General features: G+C 38.6%; 1 protein-coding gene across 2 annotated transcripts in view; it reads right to left on the bottom strand.

Moving 5' to 3' along the window:
* The window catches only part of usp10 (ubiquitin specific peptidase 10), a 28423-nt gene extending 15188 nt beyond the window's left edge, over window positions 1–13235 (bottom strand). Inside the window, exons 1-5 of one of the 2 annotated variants that reach the window (XM_083558467.1) lie at window positions 12913–13235; window positions 3526–3594; window positions 3046–3091; window positions 2717–2776; window positions 552–1712 (exon numbers count right to left, since the gene is read on the bottom strand). In XM_083558467.1, coding sequence (XP_083414593.1) covers window positions 552–1712; window positions 2717–2776; window positions 3046–3091; window positions 3526–3594; window positions 12913–12933 — 1357 coding nt within the window. In that variant the 5' untranslated portion in view covers window positions 12934–13235. The remainder of the gene's footprint in view (window positions 1–551; window positions 1713–2716; window positions 2777–3045; window positions 3092–3525; window positions 3595–12912) is intronic. The other variant, XM_083558468.1, reaches the window with a different exon arrangement.
* Window positions 13236–19348: the final 6113 nt, after the last annotated feature.

Below are 19348 nucleotides of genomic sequence, written 5' to 3'. Positions count from 1 at the left end.
CATACTCATCATAATTAGCTGACCGTGTTTAAATTCATTTATCTGAAACTTGTCTTCAGCATCAAAGACTGTTCTCCTTGTCTGGGTGATTGTGGATCCACAGTTTGTTTCAGGACTGCTAGATCAGAGGGGGACATCTCTTTTTAAAGTTTTTGTGAGTTCAGAAGAAATCAAAGTACACAGAGATAAGGAATTCCACTGTACAAGTGTTCCAAAATATTAAAAAAAATATATAAATTAGATAACTGCTATGTGTATAAAATAATTAATGCATTGATTGTTTAACTGATTGTATCACCAAGCTTAGCATTGTTTAATGTTATTTTAAAAGACACCTTAAGGAACCTATATGATTAAAAAGAAAGTTTTAAATATGACAATATTTAATATGATTTAAATATTGTGTATTTGTCTTATGCTTAAGTAAAAGGTTATGTTAGCTAATTATTTCGGAAGATTAAAATTTGTATTTTATTTATTTTTTTAATATGGGGACGATTCTTTGGTTTGAAAACATACTGGTCACACAGTCCCTCATATGGATACAATACCTGCCAGTTTTGGCGCCAGGGGGTCTTCCGAAACGGGAACGGGGCCTTCTCTGATGTCGCATGGTTTCTCAGGCTGCTCGACGGATGCAGTGGGAGCTACTGGCACCGCAACAGCTGCTGCCTTAACCTCAACGTATGCCTGAGGACTGCCAGGTAAAGGTTTGGAGTTGTGGAAAAGACTAGCCCAAGATTTGGGGGTGTTAGGAGCAGGTGCGGTGGCTGGAGAAAGTGGAGAAAGCAAAGGTGCCTGGACCCCTGAGTCTGTAGGTGATGGGACCAGAGCAGCACCTGCCTGAGTATCAGCCCTCTCGAGACTAGTGGCAGACGACTGCTCCGGCATCCCATTAGCCTGGCGCTCGTCCTCGTCAGTAGTAGCAGGATCAGCGGTAAGCACAGCAGCAGAAAAGGGAGTAGATGTTGAGGTCAGGCAGGGGACAATCCCATCACTGCCCTGCAGTTCTGGGCTCTCTAGAGCAAGGGGTTCCGAGTGCTGCTCGGCAGTCCTAACCCCTTCAGCATGGCCACTGCTCTGGGAGGAGGTGGAAGAAGTAGAGGAAGAGGAGGAAGCCACAGCATTACCATCCAACAAAGAGGCGGCTCCGCTCGTCAAGTCCACAGATGATTCATCAGGGCTGTCACAAGTCCTCTGACTGGTAAGGGGGCCAGGCTGACCTGTGGATGATGTGGAAGAAAGTGTGGAAGGGGTCACATCAGTGCCAGTGTCCTCTGATCCCAGGGCTGGAGTGCTGAGACCATGGCCATTGACCAAACCCGTCCCAGTCATGCCATCCACCACGGCACCACCACTCTCGCAGCCCTCCAGGTAGTTGTAGTATCCCGGAGGTCGTTTTTTCTTTTTTTTGCGCTCTCGCTGGCCAAGGCCACCAGAAATGCCGTCCACATCAGAGCAAGCCTGCTGGCCGTCTAGAGTCGAGGGCTCAGAATCGGCGAGGTCCACAGAGTTGAAATCAGCCTCGGGGGACACACTGGAGGCCAAGGCAGGTGTGGGTAGAGGTTTCTGAGCCGGCTGGCAGCCCAGGATGAACTCCGGGGCCTGAGGGTTCAGAGTGCTGGACACTTTATACGAGGAGTCTTTCACCACCACAGGCTCTGAACTCATCACCTCATCCACACCAAACTCGATGTGCTGGAAGTCCTCACCTGCAGACAACACACATCATCACATGCAAACAGAGACACATGAATACAAGGCTGCTTTCATAAGAATTATTTTTGAGCAATATCAAAGTTACTATACCATTTTACACTCAACCTTGCTAACCATGTACACAGTGGACTTATATTTAATTTAGTCATTTTTAAAAACTTTTTATACCACATCAGGAATAAAAAAATGCTAGCCATCATCTTGCAATTGAACAGAGAACTCAATAGCCCTCCATCTATTCATTTACCAATCTACCTCTTGATCCATCCACACAGACAAAGGTAATAAAATCATGATATAAGTGATTAGTATTATTATTGCCCCATCACCAAAAATAAAACTTTTTGCTGCCTATTGTGCTGCACTGTGAAAATCTGAAGAAGAAAGAAGACAGTTAAAAAAAAAAAGTGTTAATTATTCTTAACTTCAACACTTAGCATCGATCCATTAACCAACAAAAATGCAAAGGCCATCAAAAGCAATCAGGAAAAGGAAAAGAAAAAAAAAAAAAAAAAAAAAAAACAGAAAAAGAACAGAGTTATTAAATTGTAAGGATTTTTTCGGCCTTGTCCGTGATTTGCCATGTCGTCTGTTAGTATTTATTTTAAAAGATTTCATTCCAGGGGAGCGTCATTAAGAGAGTCATTAAGAGATAAGCACAGGACAGGAGAGATCTTGATCCTTCAAACACCGATGTAATGCAGCTCTTGTCCAAACCAGGCTATTAGTCAGGGAACAGGGCCAAGAGTAATTATAAAAAAATTAAAAAGTATTAATTATTATCCAAAGCCGCCACTTAACTGTTCTTTCTTTTTTTCTTTAGGCCAGAGAGAAATCTGCTGGCTTTTTTTTAAGCATGCAAAGCTTAACAGATTATCCAGCAGGCAGAAATGACAGGGAAGGGTTGGAGAGTTGAGAAAGTTGTGTGTGTTTTAGAATCGAGGTTTTGCAGCGAAACACAAACAAAGAGGCGACGTGCGTGGAACCCACAACTCACCGCAGACCTGCCGTCTCATTGATTCCGTAATGTACGGCACATCAACAGTGCAGTAACCTCCTGAATAATTAATACAGATCAGGGTCAATATCAGTATGTCTCTCTTTTTTTGGTACTGTTTATATTTATTTTAATTTTTTTTTACACATGTTGTGGCGCAGGATCAGGTTCAAATCACACATGAAAACAGGAAAAAACAAACAGGTTTATTCAGACTGATTATGCATGAAGGAAGGACTTCTCACTTCAGGGCTGGAGGTTGCGGAACAGGAATAACTTTTGTTTTTCAGCATCATTAGGTCTCAATACAATGTACACAGTGATCTTACCCGAGTTGTGACTGACGCAGGGGACTCTCTCATTGAAGGGGGGAAGCTGTTTTGAAACAGAAAAATCATACAAATGAGTTTTATGATAAAATGCATATAATACACTTTTAATAAAATTGCAGAACACAGTAGGGAGGAAAAATTTAGTGTATTTTTTACCCACAGCTGCACAGAAGCAGCCAACAATTGTATGGCAACTGATTAGAAGCAGCAAATCAAACACTGCTCACTATTAATTGAAGTCTCGTTTTATCTAAAAAAAAAATATTTTTAGTTGAATTCCCTCTGTCTATAAGTTTTAATACTTTAGAACATAAGTTCTAGTATGCATTAGTTATTTGTTAAATGTGCAATAATCATACTTGCGGTTTGTTACTGCTGTTCAAATTTAAAAAAATAAAACGTTTCACTTCACACACACACACGCAAGTTAGCTTTGTCACTATTTTATCCATCTCAAGTTTTAAGATTGTTTTTTACCTCAACATAACAGCGAGGCGTCAAAAAGAACTGACTGAACTCGTCCGGGCTGAATTCCCCAAAGATGTACTGTCGAAACAAACAGCAAAACACATTATAACTTCTGAATGTTCATCAAATTTCATAATTTAGCATCATAAGGTAAATAAAAGGAAATTAAATATAATACAATTCATCAAGCACAATCAATACCATGATAAATTACAGCACCAGCATATCTAAAATATCGCAGGTATTAAACATTTTTATAATAATTACATTTTCTGATTGCATGGTCATTAATGTTGCCACAATTTTATTCACCTATATGGTTCTTTAAACGTGTTCTTAAGAGACGCATCGCTTCAGAATAACATTCGCCTAACAGGAAAAAAAACTAATTAGCCAAAAGGAAAGAAAACAGATTGGTTTCTGGTAGAGGTTACTTTGGTTTTGTACCTGGTTTAAATGAATTGAACATCAATCCTTGAATTAATGAGCCAATAGAAAAAACCAAACGATCTCAAATTGTTTGGGTAAGTAAGAAATTCAACAAGTCAATAAATAAAGAAACAAACAAGCTACAATATTATTTTAATATGCCCACTTGCATGAAAAAAGCCTAGGATACAAGTCTGATATTGTACATCTAAAAAAAAAAAAATAAAATCAAGCATTGTGATATGATACAGATTGTCATATCGGACACATAAAATCACCGAATGAGTTCTTGATAACCCACTGTGTGCAGACTGGCAAACCAGCAGCAATACACATTCACAACGCTCCATTGCTGCCATCTAATGGGTGTTCCTATTCACACCATCATGGTATTTATTACATTTACTTGTGGGGACATTTGCGCTAGAGATTCTTGCAAAGATGCATTTTATATCCTACTGTCCATCTGAGTCTATTCATCCAAGAAAGATTGGCTAGAGCATTCTTGTAATAACTAGAAGTCTTTACATTAAACTAGCGTAAACAATGTTTTTGTTTGTTAGGTGCTAAAACCTTGTAAACAATGGAAAAGGAGAATAGAAGGAACGTACAATAAGATTAATTCAAAATAAACAATTGATTTAATATATACACGTATATATACACACACATACGTATACATACATATACACATTTATTTGACTGAAAGTTTTACTGGTTTGAGCTTTAAATGTGTAAAAGTTCAGAAACCTACAAGTACATTTATTCAAAATAAATATTGTACAAGATATTACACTGTAAATGTGTTTATTTCTCAAAGATTGTTTATTAGCTATTAACAAACATGCATTAAAATATTTTCTCTGCACTACATCACCTGTGGCTCATGATTCATGTTTGCACAGTAATTCCCTAATCTGTATTTGCTTTTAGAAATATAAGTCTGAAAAATGTAACGCTTTTATAAGTTGTCTGAATTAAAACTGCTTGAATAAAGGTGATAATGTTATCTGACAGTTGTATTAATTTGGATAAAAGGGTGAACATGAAAATGATGAGTCATGTTGGATCAGCCCTGCAATACACGACTGATTTGCGACTCGAACGCCTTAGCCGTTGCTCAGAGAAACAGCTTGAGCAAGAAAATGAGAACTGAATAAATGAGACTGAAATGTAATATCAAGGTGCTTCGATTTCACAACCTTCCACTCAGTTGAATTGCTTAAGTCTACAGTGTGAGATCAAGGAGATAAAGATGATACAAGAGCTAAAACTACACCAATAAAACAGTGTTTTACAAACAGTGTATGTAAAGAAAATGACATTTATTTGGTGTATAATTTTCACTTTTCAACACTTGTAACAGAACACAGAGTACCTTTACTGCTTCGTTTATTTAAGAAGATTTAAGTTGCAATATAAGAGGTGTTACTTGGTACAAGAGGGTGTGAAATTGCTTGGTACACATGTATCGAACGCAATCCTTTTGTCTGCGCAAAGCATCAAATTGGTTTAAATCTGAGTTTCCTCGGAAAGTCACAGACTGAGTTTGTTTAGTCTCCACCTTGCATATTGAGCGCATGTTTTTAATTATTATTAAACTTGAAAACATACAATGCCAGGAGTATTAAAAAAAACTAAGAAACTAGAGTTAGCACAGTGTCACTGTGGCCACTCACTACTTACCAGGAATATTTATTTTGCGCATGCATGAAAACACTGGCGCTAGCATTAACAATTAACCAGGAAGTGGCTAGCAGCTAACACTATCTCTAGGAATTCTTTAGTGTTTTATGTCTAGCTTCAAGATTTCCCTAAAAGAAGAAAATCCTGACAATTCCACATAAAGGAAGTGAATAAATGAAGACATTTATTAAAGTATGCTGTGTGTGAGATATAGATATATATATAATATATATACACACACATACATATATATATATATATATATATATACATATATATATATATACATATATACATATATACATATACACACACATACATATACATATATACACACATACATATACATATATACACACATACATACACACACATACATACATACATATATATATACATACACACACACACACACACACACACACACACCACAAATACAGTGGATCCTCGATACTCACAACCATAAAAAGTTCGCGACGTTTCATTCGGAACCGGACTAACAGTAAGTCGATGAAAAGCTGATGGTTCGCGAGAAGCCTCGAGTAACATTTCAAAACAGTTTTTACTAATAAATTACATAAAAAGGTTTGAAAATCTCTTGTTGTATTATTTATTTAAAGTAGTAAATAAAACATTTATGACGACAATTCACAATTTTTGTTGAGTTTACAGAACATTGCCCTGCTCATTCATTCATTCTTTTATGTGTGTGTGTGTGTGTGTGTGTGTGTGTGTGTGTGTGTGTATATATATAAATATATATATATGTATAGAGTAATGAAAGGCTGCTAGATAATAGAAGAAATTGTAATTTCTTATACTATAATAGTTAATTGTAATAATTGCTAAATCATATTGGTGTAAGATGATAAAAATATTCAGGACATGATGTTACTAGAGCTTCAACAACTTATCGATAAAGAAATTAGTCAACGAATTATAAAAAAAAAAAGTATATATTAGGGCTGGGCGATAAATCGATTTTATCGATTAACTCGAATGTGTAGTTTACATCGATATGTTTTAATAAAAATCGCTTTTCTCTTTAATGTCCGCCGACGCTCCCCTCTGGGCTTCCATAGTTTCGAACGAACTCAGCCCTCCCCCTGCGCGTTTGCCATAGAGATACACAAACAACATGGCAGCGAGCAGAGAAGAACTCGTTCCCAAAAAAGGCACAGTGTCATCTGTAATTTGGAATTGGTTTGGTTTTGCTGCGTCAGACGCTGCACAAACAACACCCCGCTGCAAAGTGTGTTTGAAGGCTGTTGCAAGCAAAGGTAGCAGTACCACCCATTTACTGCAGCACATCAAACAGAGGCATGCTGTCGAGTGGGAGAGATGTAGGGCCCTACAAAGTGAACAAGACAGCGGCAGCACAAGAGTATCTTGAAAATACACAGTTAAGCAGCCACACTTTGTTTAAATGTGGCGCGTCTATAATCGTACACTTACGGTATGGGTGGTGGGAGCGGTCAAAATACCTGTAAAGACGCTTCAGAACGGCATTTCCGTTAAGAAACAGAAAAATCTGAGCATTTGAATCACCATATTCTATTAAAACATTCATAAAACAATTTTTGGGAGTCTCCCTGTCTATTATATTCTTATTTTAAATTTCAACTCATTTTACTGTGGAGTTTTTAAGAAAAGTAAAGGCAAAATCAATTCAATTCAATTAATTTTTATTTGTATAGCGCTTTTAACAATGAACATAGTCTCAAAACAGCTTTACACAGATAATGCGGTGATTAAAAATGAATATGTTCTCCAAACATCACTGCATTTTTAACCATTTTTAAACACTCAAAAAACATTTGCTTTTATAGGTTTGCTCAATCTTTCAAATACTTCTTATTTACAGTGTCCCTGTCTATTACTCTGTTAAATGTTCTCATTTTACTGTGGAGTTTTGGAGAAAAGTAAATGCAAAATCACTCCAAACCTCAGGTGCATTTTTAATCATGTTCCACATTTAAACACTCAAAACATTTTTCTTTGTAGGTTTGCTCATTTTATGTTGTTACGTTCTATTTTCACAATTTACAATTGCAGGGAGCCATCTTGTATTTTTGGCTCGTTGTTTCTAATTGCACTTTAAACCAAAGTGGGTTATAATCCCAGAAGGGTAAATAAACTATTTAATAAAGTTAAAACTTTTTTTGAACATTTTCTTTGTCTATGCAGATTGATTTTAAGCAGGGGAGAAAAAATCGATTTAAATCGCAAATCGGATTTTTTTGTGAAAAAAATCGGGGATTTTTTTTTTTTTTTAGGCCATATCGCCCAGCCCTAGTACAGTATAATTTTATTTATTTATTTATATATATATATATATATATATATATATATATATATATATATATATATATATATATATATATATTAGTGGAAACGAGCTTACATAGGATTCAGGCCTAAAAAAATGACAAGTACATTTCCTTTTTATTTTATTTTTTTTTTAAGAGAATTCTTTAAAATAATATATATATATATATATATATATATATATATATATATATATATATATATATATATATATATATATATATATATATATATATATATGTTTTGCATTTTGATGGTGTGAATATGACAATTAAACAGGATTAGTTTTCCCAGCTATTCTTTTTATACAATTTCAGCAATAAAATAAAATAAAAAAAAGTTTCCTTTTTCTAAAAAGGAAACATTTTACAGTCATTTTTTATTCATATTTAGTATGGCTCTTTAGTAAAAAAAAGGTAAGTCTATTTATATTTTTATATATAGAGTACATCTACCTGCTCATTGTTTCACTATACTTTGAAATTAATTTCACAGCTTATAGGTCAGTGTGGGTAAACGTATAAACCCACCGTTTTTGTGATCATTATTGTACTCTGTTATTCCTGCAAGGACACCGTGTGGGTGTGTGTGCACCTTCAATCCTGTTAAACTGGATGTTAAATAATCACAAATGTGCTTCAGCCTGCAGTTTTGTCTTTTTACTTTTTAACTCCTGACTTTACAAGACTGTTATTGTTTTACCTTTTAACTCTATTCCACATACAGCCAAAGAAAAGTTATTAAAAAAAATTACAATTTTACCCCAACCGGCTTGCAGACAGCACTTTTCATCTTTGGTACACTTTTAGCCAATGAGCTTCAGATGATTATGGCTGAAATTAATTGTTTGAGAACAAGACAAAGTTCATGGCTGAATATCACATTTTCACACTTCACTGGTGAAATACTCAAACTGATTTGGGGACTTGTTCAGAAGTCAGGTTTGAGAAATTCCATCTAAACTGTGTCTTGCACAATTTTTTTTTTAAATCACCTGATTTTGTAATGGTAGGCCCCAGTTGCTGAGCTTTTTATTTATTTATTTTTTGTGTTTTTTTTTTTCTTTAATGTGGGACCAACATTAAAAACAAAAAAAAAATATTTTTTTAAAAAGAAAAATTGGTGAAGTAATCCAAAGTTCAAGAAGCAACAGTACAGAGTTTGTTTGAAGAAAATAAAAAAATTACTAAACTCTCATGTTGACAAGAGGCAATAGAAAAACTACTGCGGTTTGATTTCAGTCACAATAAAAACACTTTTCTGTAAAAGTAGGCAGCTCCTGGATAGATTTAATAAAAAAAACAGAATCTGAAAAAGTCTGCTTTACCAATACCCAAAGCAAACTGGTGTTAAAATCCATTTTATTTGAACAAATCTGAGCAGGGTTTTTTTTTTTTTTTTTACTATTGTTTAATAAGTCACATCACTACAATCTATTGTTCTTGATTGTCCGCGAAATACACCTTCTACAACACGTTAACCAAACTGACGGCTTCAATCCAGTGATGCTGAGCCTCTCCAGCCTTCCTAAGTCTAAATCGGGTGATCTCAGGTGATCAGGTTAGCTCTACAGCTAACCTGCTTTCATCAAGTGGGCTATAATTAACTTAACACTGTTTAGTGCAATCAGGATTAAGTCTTAAAATCCCTGGAGCACACATGTACACCAGGAGGCAGCGCTAAGCAATATTAACTTCACTAGAAAGCTTTCTGAATGTTGACAGATCACAGCTTAGAAACTATTCTCTCTGAAAGTTTAATGTAGGTGGGTATGAGGTAGGTGGTAGCTTAGTTGTTAAGGCATTGGACTTTGGATGGGAAGCTCACAGGTTCAAATCCCACCACCGAGCTTTCCTTGTGCCAAATGCCGTGAATGTAACGTATGCGTGCATGTATCTAACTTTACAGGAACGTGAACCTGTCTCTGCAAATATGGCAATAATCCCTCGGCCTCTTCTCGCTCAACACACATGAAAAGGGAGAGAATAGAAAATGCAGCTGAAGCAGACTGAGCTTTGCGATGGAGCAGTGTTTACAACGGCCAGCTGTAATCCAACAACCTCTACATTGCTAATGCGGCCCACAACAAAAAGAATTTCACTTTGCTTCTTTTTTGCAGGCGTGCCACAAGTACTGTGCTAAGCTAAGCTCCCCTCTGGCTGCTCATTTGGAGTGAGGATTAACACAAATTGGCTATCTGTATTATTTCGACATGCCGAAGTGATGATACCGTGAGACGTGGCCAGGGACAAAATTTGCTTCGTTCAAGCAATCAGGTAATTTAAATAGATATATAAAAAACTAAACTGTATTGGTAAATGATTTGATAAAGAAATTCACACATTTCCATATAACGGAGCAAAAAAGTTCTGCCGTATGACACCAACACCCCCACCAACACACATATCAAGGCCGACAGGGAACACCGTTAACAGCAGTTACTGGATATTCAGATGACAACAGACTGATAAAACTTTAAAGCTGTGGCCTCACCCCAACAGACTACCCCCTAATGCCTTCCAAAAGCCTCCACCAATCAAAGTGCTCTAGCAAAGTGGGCAGGGCTTAGCATCTCATTCATGTTTTGTTGAGTTTAAACATTGGATCACCTACTTTCTCACAACTGGAGGTTGTTAATGCCAGTTAAACACAGTGTTCAATACTACAGGAAAAAATTTATAACTCCAGTTATCAGTCTGAACCACTATGTATTCAACTTCTTTCTAACTGAAACTTGAAATTAATTACCTAATAAGGCAATTTTTCCCATACCAGTTTGGTATCATTTTTAGCATGGAGTGAGCAAACATGTTCAATGTCGTAGCCTAGAACAAGAAACATTGAAAGCGTATTCAATTTATCTTGCTTTAGCAAATGCTATAGCTGTCATTTGTGGCCGTCATTCCTCCAAACCGACTCTGTGGCAATGTTTATCAAACAGAATTAAATCAGCCTCAAGGACTGCTCATTACAATGCAGTTCTGTTACCAGACCAAATTTAAACAGGTTTCTCTTCTTTTTCTCACTGCAGGACCCTAGAGTGAAGCCGTATCTCCGTGCTTCCTCTAATGTGACAGTGAAAATGCTGGAGCATTGCCACATTGCTTACAGAGAGAAAAAAAGCTTCTGCCAACTGAAACTGTCGTGCAACTGTTAGACACAAACTCAACCAGCTCGCGACAGTGCTGAGCTATGCGACACCTTGCGAGCATTTTAGGCATTCGCTTGGGCAGAGCAGACACTATTGTTTATGCAAATTGAAATCGTAAGGAATCTCTTTTACCCTACAAGGTAACATGGTTACATTACATATCACATTCGTATTTCGCGTCGTGTTTAAAAGCAATAGTACTATTACTTTATCTGAGACGAACATTCAATTTGCGTGTCTTATTAATATTTACTTCATTTTAATGGCTTGTCAATTAAATAAACCCCCACCCCAACACATCTGATGAATTCTCAGATGACCAATCTCCAGCAAGAGGCCCATTTTTATTCTGCATGCTGATGCATTTCCTTTTGAAATAGAAAGTCATAGTGATTGCAAACTGCTTGACTGATTTACACAAGTAAACATCGTTTGAGATATGCCATTCCACAACCCCTGTCCCACCTCAATAAACTCGATGGTATTTAACTAGAAAGTCCAATATGGAACATAGCAAAAAGTTTAATTGTACACTTTATGCGCACACACACACACACACACACACACATTAATGAGGACAACATAATTCACTTCACCTTGACAGAGGTGGGAATTCACTTCGCCCTTGACATGAGGCCTGAATTCATTTCATCTTGACATGAGACATTAATTTGTTAAGTTTAGACATGAGACGTGAATTCATTCATTTCGTTTTGGCTGAGCCGTTCAATATAATATATTTACAGAATTATTGAAAACATGTTTGTGGTGTCTAACAAAAACTTGGGCAAACAAACAGAAATCCTCAACAATCACATGACACCAAAGTGATGCAGCGTTGTTAGGTTGGCATTTCTAAGAAAATAATTAAGCTTGGTTTGAGGTTTAAAGTTTAATCTTTACTTTAAACACCCATTTGGAGTAAAAAATTAAAAAAAAGTTGATAATTGCTTCTAATCCTCCTGATGAAACAAGAAAGGAGGTTTAGCCTATTAGCGTCAGAAACACTAAGTCGAAAATATATTAATTATATATTTTTAATAAACATTTATTTTTAATAAACATTTAATATTGCTTGTTTTAACTTTGAATGACTTTGAATGAAAACGAAAGAGAGGAAATAATTCCGCCCCTTAAATCAACAGGCCCGAAACACTGTCAAGTCATGAGCTAGCTAGTCACACACGCGCCTAAAATCTGTACAAGTATGAACAAATTTCACGAGTTTCTAAACTTGGTGCTCCTTTCCGACATGATTATGTCGAACAAGTCATAAAAGTTGCCTAAGCATTTCGCAGTGACTATAAAAACGAGTTCGAGCTGGCAGTGGGAGCGAGCACACACGGTTAGCTAACAGACTAGCTGCTCTTCGCTAGCGACCGTTAAGAAAATGTGCTCACGCGCATGAGCAGGCCTCCTGCCACACACACACACGCCCTCACGCGCTCAATAACCTCAGAGTTTATAAAATGTCCTTCTGACATGAATTACTTTCAGGACACGTGAAACTGTTATGCAAGGAGTTTGTGTAAGAATACGATCTGATTTCAGTGGATAATAGTGAAGAAGGGAATGATCCAGGCTGCAAGGCCTGCGCCACCACGCTGAACTGTTTCAATGAGGTGGGGGGAAAGGAACTAATTCAAATTCAACGATTCCACAATCACAAAAACACACTAAGCACCACGAGGAATTCCCGAAAAAGCGTCCTCGTGTATCCTTCCAACACGTTTACTTTATGCACAAGATGTTTTCCCCCCTTGACACTTCGATTTAAGTGAGTTCATTTGGCAAGTCGCTACCTGGTTGCCGTGCGCAGCCATGCTCCCGGTGAGATGATGGGTTTTCTTTCCCCTCCGTCTCCTTCAGCAAGAAAGATGGCCGTCCGGTCGCGGACAAAGCGCTCTCGTTTAACACGACGTGTTCAAGCTCACTAATCTACTCCGCCATGCCGTCCATGGCGCCTAAACTCCGGTGTGTTGAGCGCTGTTACTTAGATCTGTATGCCACTTCAACTACCCCAGCGTATCACGCTGCTTCCCCCGCCATCGCCGCCATCTTTGTCTTGCCTGGGCACTACGCTCGCTCTGCTGCAAGTGGCGCATGCGCGTTTCCCATGCGGGTAGGAGGGGCCCGCGGTGCGCGCGCAAACATTCAAAAAAATAAAATAAAATCAAAGTTTGTGAATATGAATTTTTTATATTTTAAGTATTTTGATAATCTCAGACTTTATATTGATACAATTTTTTTATTTAATTCGTATGTTACGTCATTAATACTGAAAAATATATAAAAAAAAAAAAAAAGATTCCGGTCAGTCGTTTAAATATGCTGTATAAATAAATGTTTCTGAACTGAATAGCGTTTTTTTTCCTCGAAACGTACTTGCACGAGATTTTGAAAAAAGTGTCTTTTTTGTTAATTATATTATTTTATTAAATAAAAGAAAATTAATGAAAATGCATGTATTTCTGAGTAGAACAGTGGTCAGCGTTATACTGTCTTCTTCTTCTTCTTTCGGCTGCTCCCATTAGGGGTCGCCACAGCGGATCATCCGTCTCCATACCACCCTGTCCTCTATATCTGCCTCTTTTACACCAACTACCTGCATGTCTTCCCTCACCACAACCTCCTCCTTTGCCTTCCTCTTTTCCTCCTACCTGGTGGCTCCATCTTCAGCATTTTTCCACCAATATAATTCATGTCTCTCCTCTGCACATGTCCAAACCATCTCAATCTCGCCTCCCTCACCTTGTCACCAAAACATCCTACATGTGCTGTCCCTCTAATAAACTCATTTCTAATCTTGTCCATCCTCGTCACTCCCAACGAAAACCTCAACATCTTCAGCTCTGCTACCTCCAGCTCCACCTCCTGTTTTTTACTCAATGCCACTGTCTCTAATCCATACAACATCGCAGGTCTCACCACAGTCCTATAAACTTTCCCTTTCATTCTTGCAGATACTCTTCTATCACAAATCACTCCTGTCACTCTTCTCCACCCACTCCACCCTGCCTGCACTCTTTTCTTTACTTCCCTAACACACTCTCCATTACTTTGCACTGTTGACCCCAGGTACCTGAACTCCTCCACCTTCTCCACCTCTTCTCCCTGCAACCGCATCACTCCACTGCCCTCCCTCTCATTCACACACATGTACTCTGTCTTACTCCTACTGACTTTCATTCCCCTTCTCTCCAGCGCATATCTCCGCATATCTCACCACAAATCACAATATCATCTGCAAACATCATAGTCCAGGGAGACTCCTGTCTGACCTCGTCCGTCAACCTGTCCATCACCACTGCAAACAGGAAAGGGCTCAGGGCCGATCCTTGATGCAGTCCAACCTTCACCCTGAACCAGTCTGTCGTAGCTACTGCACACTTTACTGCCGTCACACTGTCCTCATACATGTCCTGCACCACCCTCACATACTTCTCTGACACACCTGACTTCCTCATACAATACCACAACTCCTCTCTCGGCACCCTGTCGTACGCTTTCTCTAAATCCACAAATACACAATGCAGCTCCTTCTGTCCTTCTCTATACTTCTCCATCAACATCCTCAAAGCAAATAAGGCATCTGTGGTGCTCTTCCTCGGCATGAAACCATACTGTTGCTCACAGATGGTCACCTCTTCTCTCAGCCTGGCTTCCACTACTCTTTTCCATACCCTCATGGTGTGACTGATCAACTTAATTCCCCTGTAGTTACTGCAGGTCTGCACATCTCCCTTATGCTTAAAGATCGGTACCAGCACACTCCTTCTCCATTCCTCAGGCATCCTCTCCCCTTCCAAAATCCTTTTAAACAATCTAGTTAAAAACTCCACTGCCATCTCTCCTAAACATCTCCACGCTTCTACCGGTATGTCATCTGGTCCAACCGACTTTCCATTCTTCATCCTCTTAATCGCTGCTCTCACTTCCTCCTTACTAATCCTATCTACATCCTGCTTCACCAACTCCACATCCTCCAACCTTCTCTCTCTCTGATTTTCCTCATTCATCAGCTGCTCAAAATACTCCCTCCATCTTCTCAACACACTCTCCTCATTAGTCAACACATTTCCCTCTCCATCCTTTATTGCTCTAACTTGCAGTACATCCTTCCCAGCTCGGTCCCTCTGCTTGGCCAATCGGTATAAATCCTTTTCTCCTTCCTTAGTGTCCAACCTCTTATACAGTTCCTCATATGCCTTTTCCTTGGCTTTCGCCACATCCCTTTTAACCTGCTGCCGCATTTCCTTGTACTCCTGCCTACTCTTCTCATCACTCTGTCGATCCCACTTCTGTTTTGCCAATCTCTTTCCCCTAATGCTCTCCTGCACTTCCTCATTCCACCACCACGTCTCCTTGTCTTGCTTTCTATTTCCAGATGTCACACCAAGTACTTTTCTAGCTGCCTCCCTCATCACTCCTGCAGTAGTTGCCCAATCATCCGGCACCTCTTCACCACCACCAAGCCCCTGTCTGACCTCTTCCCTGAACCTCACACTACACTCTTCCTCCTTCAGTTTCCACCATCTTATTCTTCTTTCAAACCTTACTTTCCTCCTCTTCTTCTTTGCCTCCAAAACCATCCTACAGACCACCATCCGATGCTGTCTAGCTACACTGTCCCCCGCCAACACCTTACAGTCTCCAATCTCCTTCAGGTTGCATCTCCTACACAGAAGATAATCCACCTGTGTGCACCTTCCTCCACTCTTATACGTCACCCTATGATCCTCCTTCTTCTTAAAATACGTGTTCACCACTGCCATTTCCATCCTTTTAGCAAAATCTACCACCATCTGCCCTTCCACATTCCTCTCCTTAAAACCATACCTACCCATCACCTCCTCATCACCTCTGTTCCCTTCACCTACATGCCCATTAAAGTCTGCCCCAATCACCAATCGTTCTTTCCTAGGTACACCATCTACCACTTCATCTAATTCACTCCAGAATCTTTCTTTCTCCTCCATCTCACAGCCAACTTGTGGAGCATAGGCACTGATGACATTTATCATCATCCCTTCAACTTCCACCTTCACCATCATCACCCTATCTGAAACTCTTTTCACCTCCACTACACTCTTACTGTACGCTTCCTTCAGAATCACCCCTACACCATTTCTCTTCCCATCCACACCATGATAAAACAGTTTAAACCCACCTCCAATGTTCCTGGCCTTACTCCCTTTCCACTTGGTCTCCTGAACACACAACACATCTACCTTTCTCCTCTCCATCATATCAGCTATCTCTCTCCCTTTACCCGTCATAGTACCAACATTTAAAGTACCAACCCGAACCTCTACTCTCCTACACTGCTCCTTTTCCTGCCGTCTCTGTAGACGCCTTCCTCCTCTCCTTCTCCTCCTTCGGCCAACAGTAGCCCAATTTCCACCGGTACCCTGTCGGCTAACGATACCTGTGGCGGTCGTTGTTAACCCGGGCCTCGACCGATCCGGTATGAAATTCTCATTTGTGATCCGCATATTTGATTTGGCACATGTTTTACGCTGGATGCCCTTCCTAACGCAACCCTCCCCATTTACCCGGGCTTGGGACCGGCACTAAGAGTACACTGGCTTGTGCCCCCCTAATGGCTGGGTTGGTCAGCGTTATACTGTATACTACTGTAAATGTGTAACAAAGATGGGAAGTAATGAATGACAAAATCTCAGCCCATCAACAAATTTCTTGTCATTGCACGGCTTTGCACCACTGGTGTATAATTTCCTGGCTTTCACACACTACAGATGTAGGCTAGTTTATGAAGCTAACAATGAGCAATGCAGAAGTACTTGTTTACTTGTGGATGAGACAGAAGGAGAGTCAGTGATGTTAACATATCTGAGAAAAGAGACATTCCCAATCACCTGATTATCATCTTTGCTCTGCTTGTGTTCTATATGGTGGATGATCAACTAGGATACTCTCATTATAAAACAACATTTTAAATAATTTTGTATTATACGATGTGAGGGCCATTTAAGAGCATGACACCAAAACAGGTAGTAGTAGTAGTAGTAATGACTAATTTTTACTCAAGTACATGTCAGAGCATGTGCTTCTTTACTTTAAATTGAGTGAAAAAGTACAACATTTACCAGAGTCTTTTAAAACATGAGTATCTGAACTTTTATTTGAGTGTAGAATGTGTGTACTTTTGCCATTACTGATGTGCCTCCCTTGCCATTAAACTCATGAGGAATTTGGAAGCTCACAATTGTATATTATATCTTTGTCTGCAGTAGAATTACAAATTTCCTTCACAAGATCTAAGAGCCTTAAACACTGTTCCTGCATGACAATAGGCCTGTGAGCAAACTAAAGTCCATGAAGAACTGTTACATCTAAAATGGATGAACTCCAAGTTCAAGTTTATTTCTATAGCACTTCTCACAATGGACATTGTATCAAATTAGCATGCAGCTTTGACTTCAACCTCACTGAACATTCTTGGAGTGAACTGAAAATAAAGCATCCTTAACCCCACATCATCAATGTGTCATGTCAGTAATGCTCTTCTAGATGAATTAACACAAATCCCTACCAACATTCCTCAAAATCTAATAGAAAGCTTTCCCAGAGAAGTGGAGCTTATTATAACCAACGTGAAGGGTGTGCATATAGGTGTAATGTGTCCAAATAATTTTGGTAAAGTAAAATATGTTAAATAACTAGTAACTAAATTCAAAGATGCAGTGATTGTTGTATTAATAATAATCATGTGTTTTATATATTTAATAAAAGCAGATTGCATAAATTGGTCATTTTGAAAGCATTTAAATGAAGGTAAACATCCATTGTTGTACCCAAAACATTATTTAGCGTAAACTGCATATAACCTCCATATAAACACATTTTATTCCAGAACATAAAAATAGATTGTAGAAATTAATTTGATAAACAAAATGAACAACAAACCACAAACATGCAAACCATTATTTGCATATTTCTTCTTCTTCTTCTTCTTCTTCTTCTTCTTCTTCTTCTTCTTCTCTACTGACTTTCATTCCCCTTCTTTCCAGCATGTACCTCCTCCTCTCCAGGCTCTTCTCAACCTGCTCCCTACTCTAATCGCAAATCACAATATCATCCATAAACATCATAATCCACAGAGACTCGTGTCTGACCTCATCCATCAACCTGTCTATCACCACTGCATAAACTCCACCTTTAACCAGTCTGTCATTCCTACTACACACTTCACTGCTGTCACACTGTCCTCATACATGTCCTGCACCACCCTCACCCTCCTTTATTGCTCTAACTTGCAGCACATCCTTCACAGCTCGGTCCCTCTGCCTTGCCATTCGGTACAAATCCTTTTCTCCTTCCTTACTGTATGAGAAGTTAAACAGTAAGGAAGCACCTTTCTCCGATCTTATACATCACTCTATGCTCTTCCTTCTTCTTGAAATAAGTATTTACCACTACAATTTCCATCCTTTTAGCAAAATCTACCACCATCTGCCCTTCCACATTCCTCTACCCATCACCTCCTCATCACCTCTGTTCCCTTTACCAACATGCCTATTAAAGTCTGCCACAATCACCAATCTTTCTTTCCTAGGTACACTATACACAACTTCATCTAACTCACTCCAGATTTTTTCCTTCTCCTCCATCTAACAACCAACTTGTGGAGCATAGGCACTGATGACATTTATCATCACTCCTTAAACTTCCAGCTTCACATTCGTCAACCCATTATTTAGCATACAAAGTGAGAATACAAACAGGTTTGGACAAATATTTTTTACATAACCTAGAGGTGTGTTTGGGGTCATTTTCATGTTGCACTCAACTTTGACTAAGTCACCTACAGTGTCACCAGCAAAGCACCCAAACACCATCACACCTATTTCTTCATGCTTCACAGTGGGAACTACACATTTAGGAACTATCCATTCTCCCTCTTCATCCAACAAAAACATAAAAGATAGAACAAAAATCTAAAAATTGGATTCATCTTGGCACAAGCAAATTTTCTGCTGCTTGTTGTTCCTTCAAAATGGATTCTTTGCCACAATTTGACCATGAAGGCCTGAATCACACAGTCTCCTATGAGCAATGGATGTTAAAATATGTCTGCCACTTAAACCCTGACAAGAATTTATTTAAACTTTAATTTAAGGTGCTGTAAATGGATGGTTTCTGAGGCTGGTCATTCTAATAAACTTTTGATTTTCCTTTCCTATCATGAGAGCCTGTTTCATCAAAATGTTTGAT

Source organism: Silurus aristotelis (genome assembly GCF_946808225.1).
Source record: "Silurus aristotelis genome assembly, chromosome: 13".
Classification (NCBI taxonomy): Eukaryota; Metazoa; Chordata; class Actinopteri; order Siluriformes; family Siluridae; genus Silurus; species Silurus aristotelis.
Note: the sequence above shows the minus strand (reverse complement) of the source record. Positions and strands in the feature narration are given on the sequence as shown.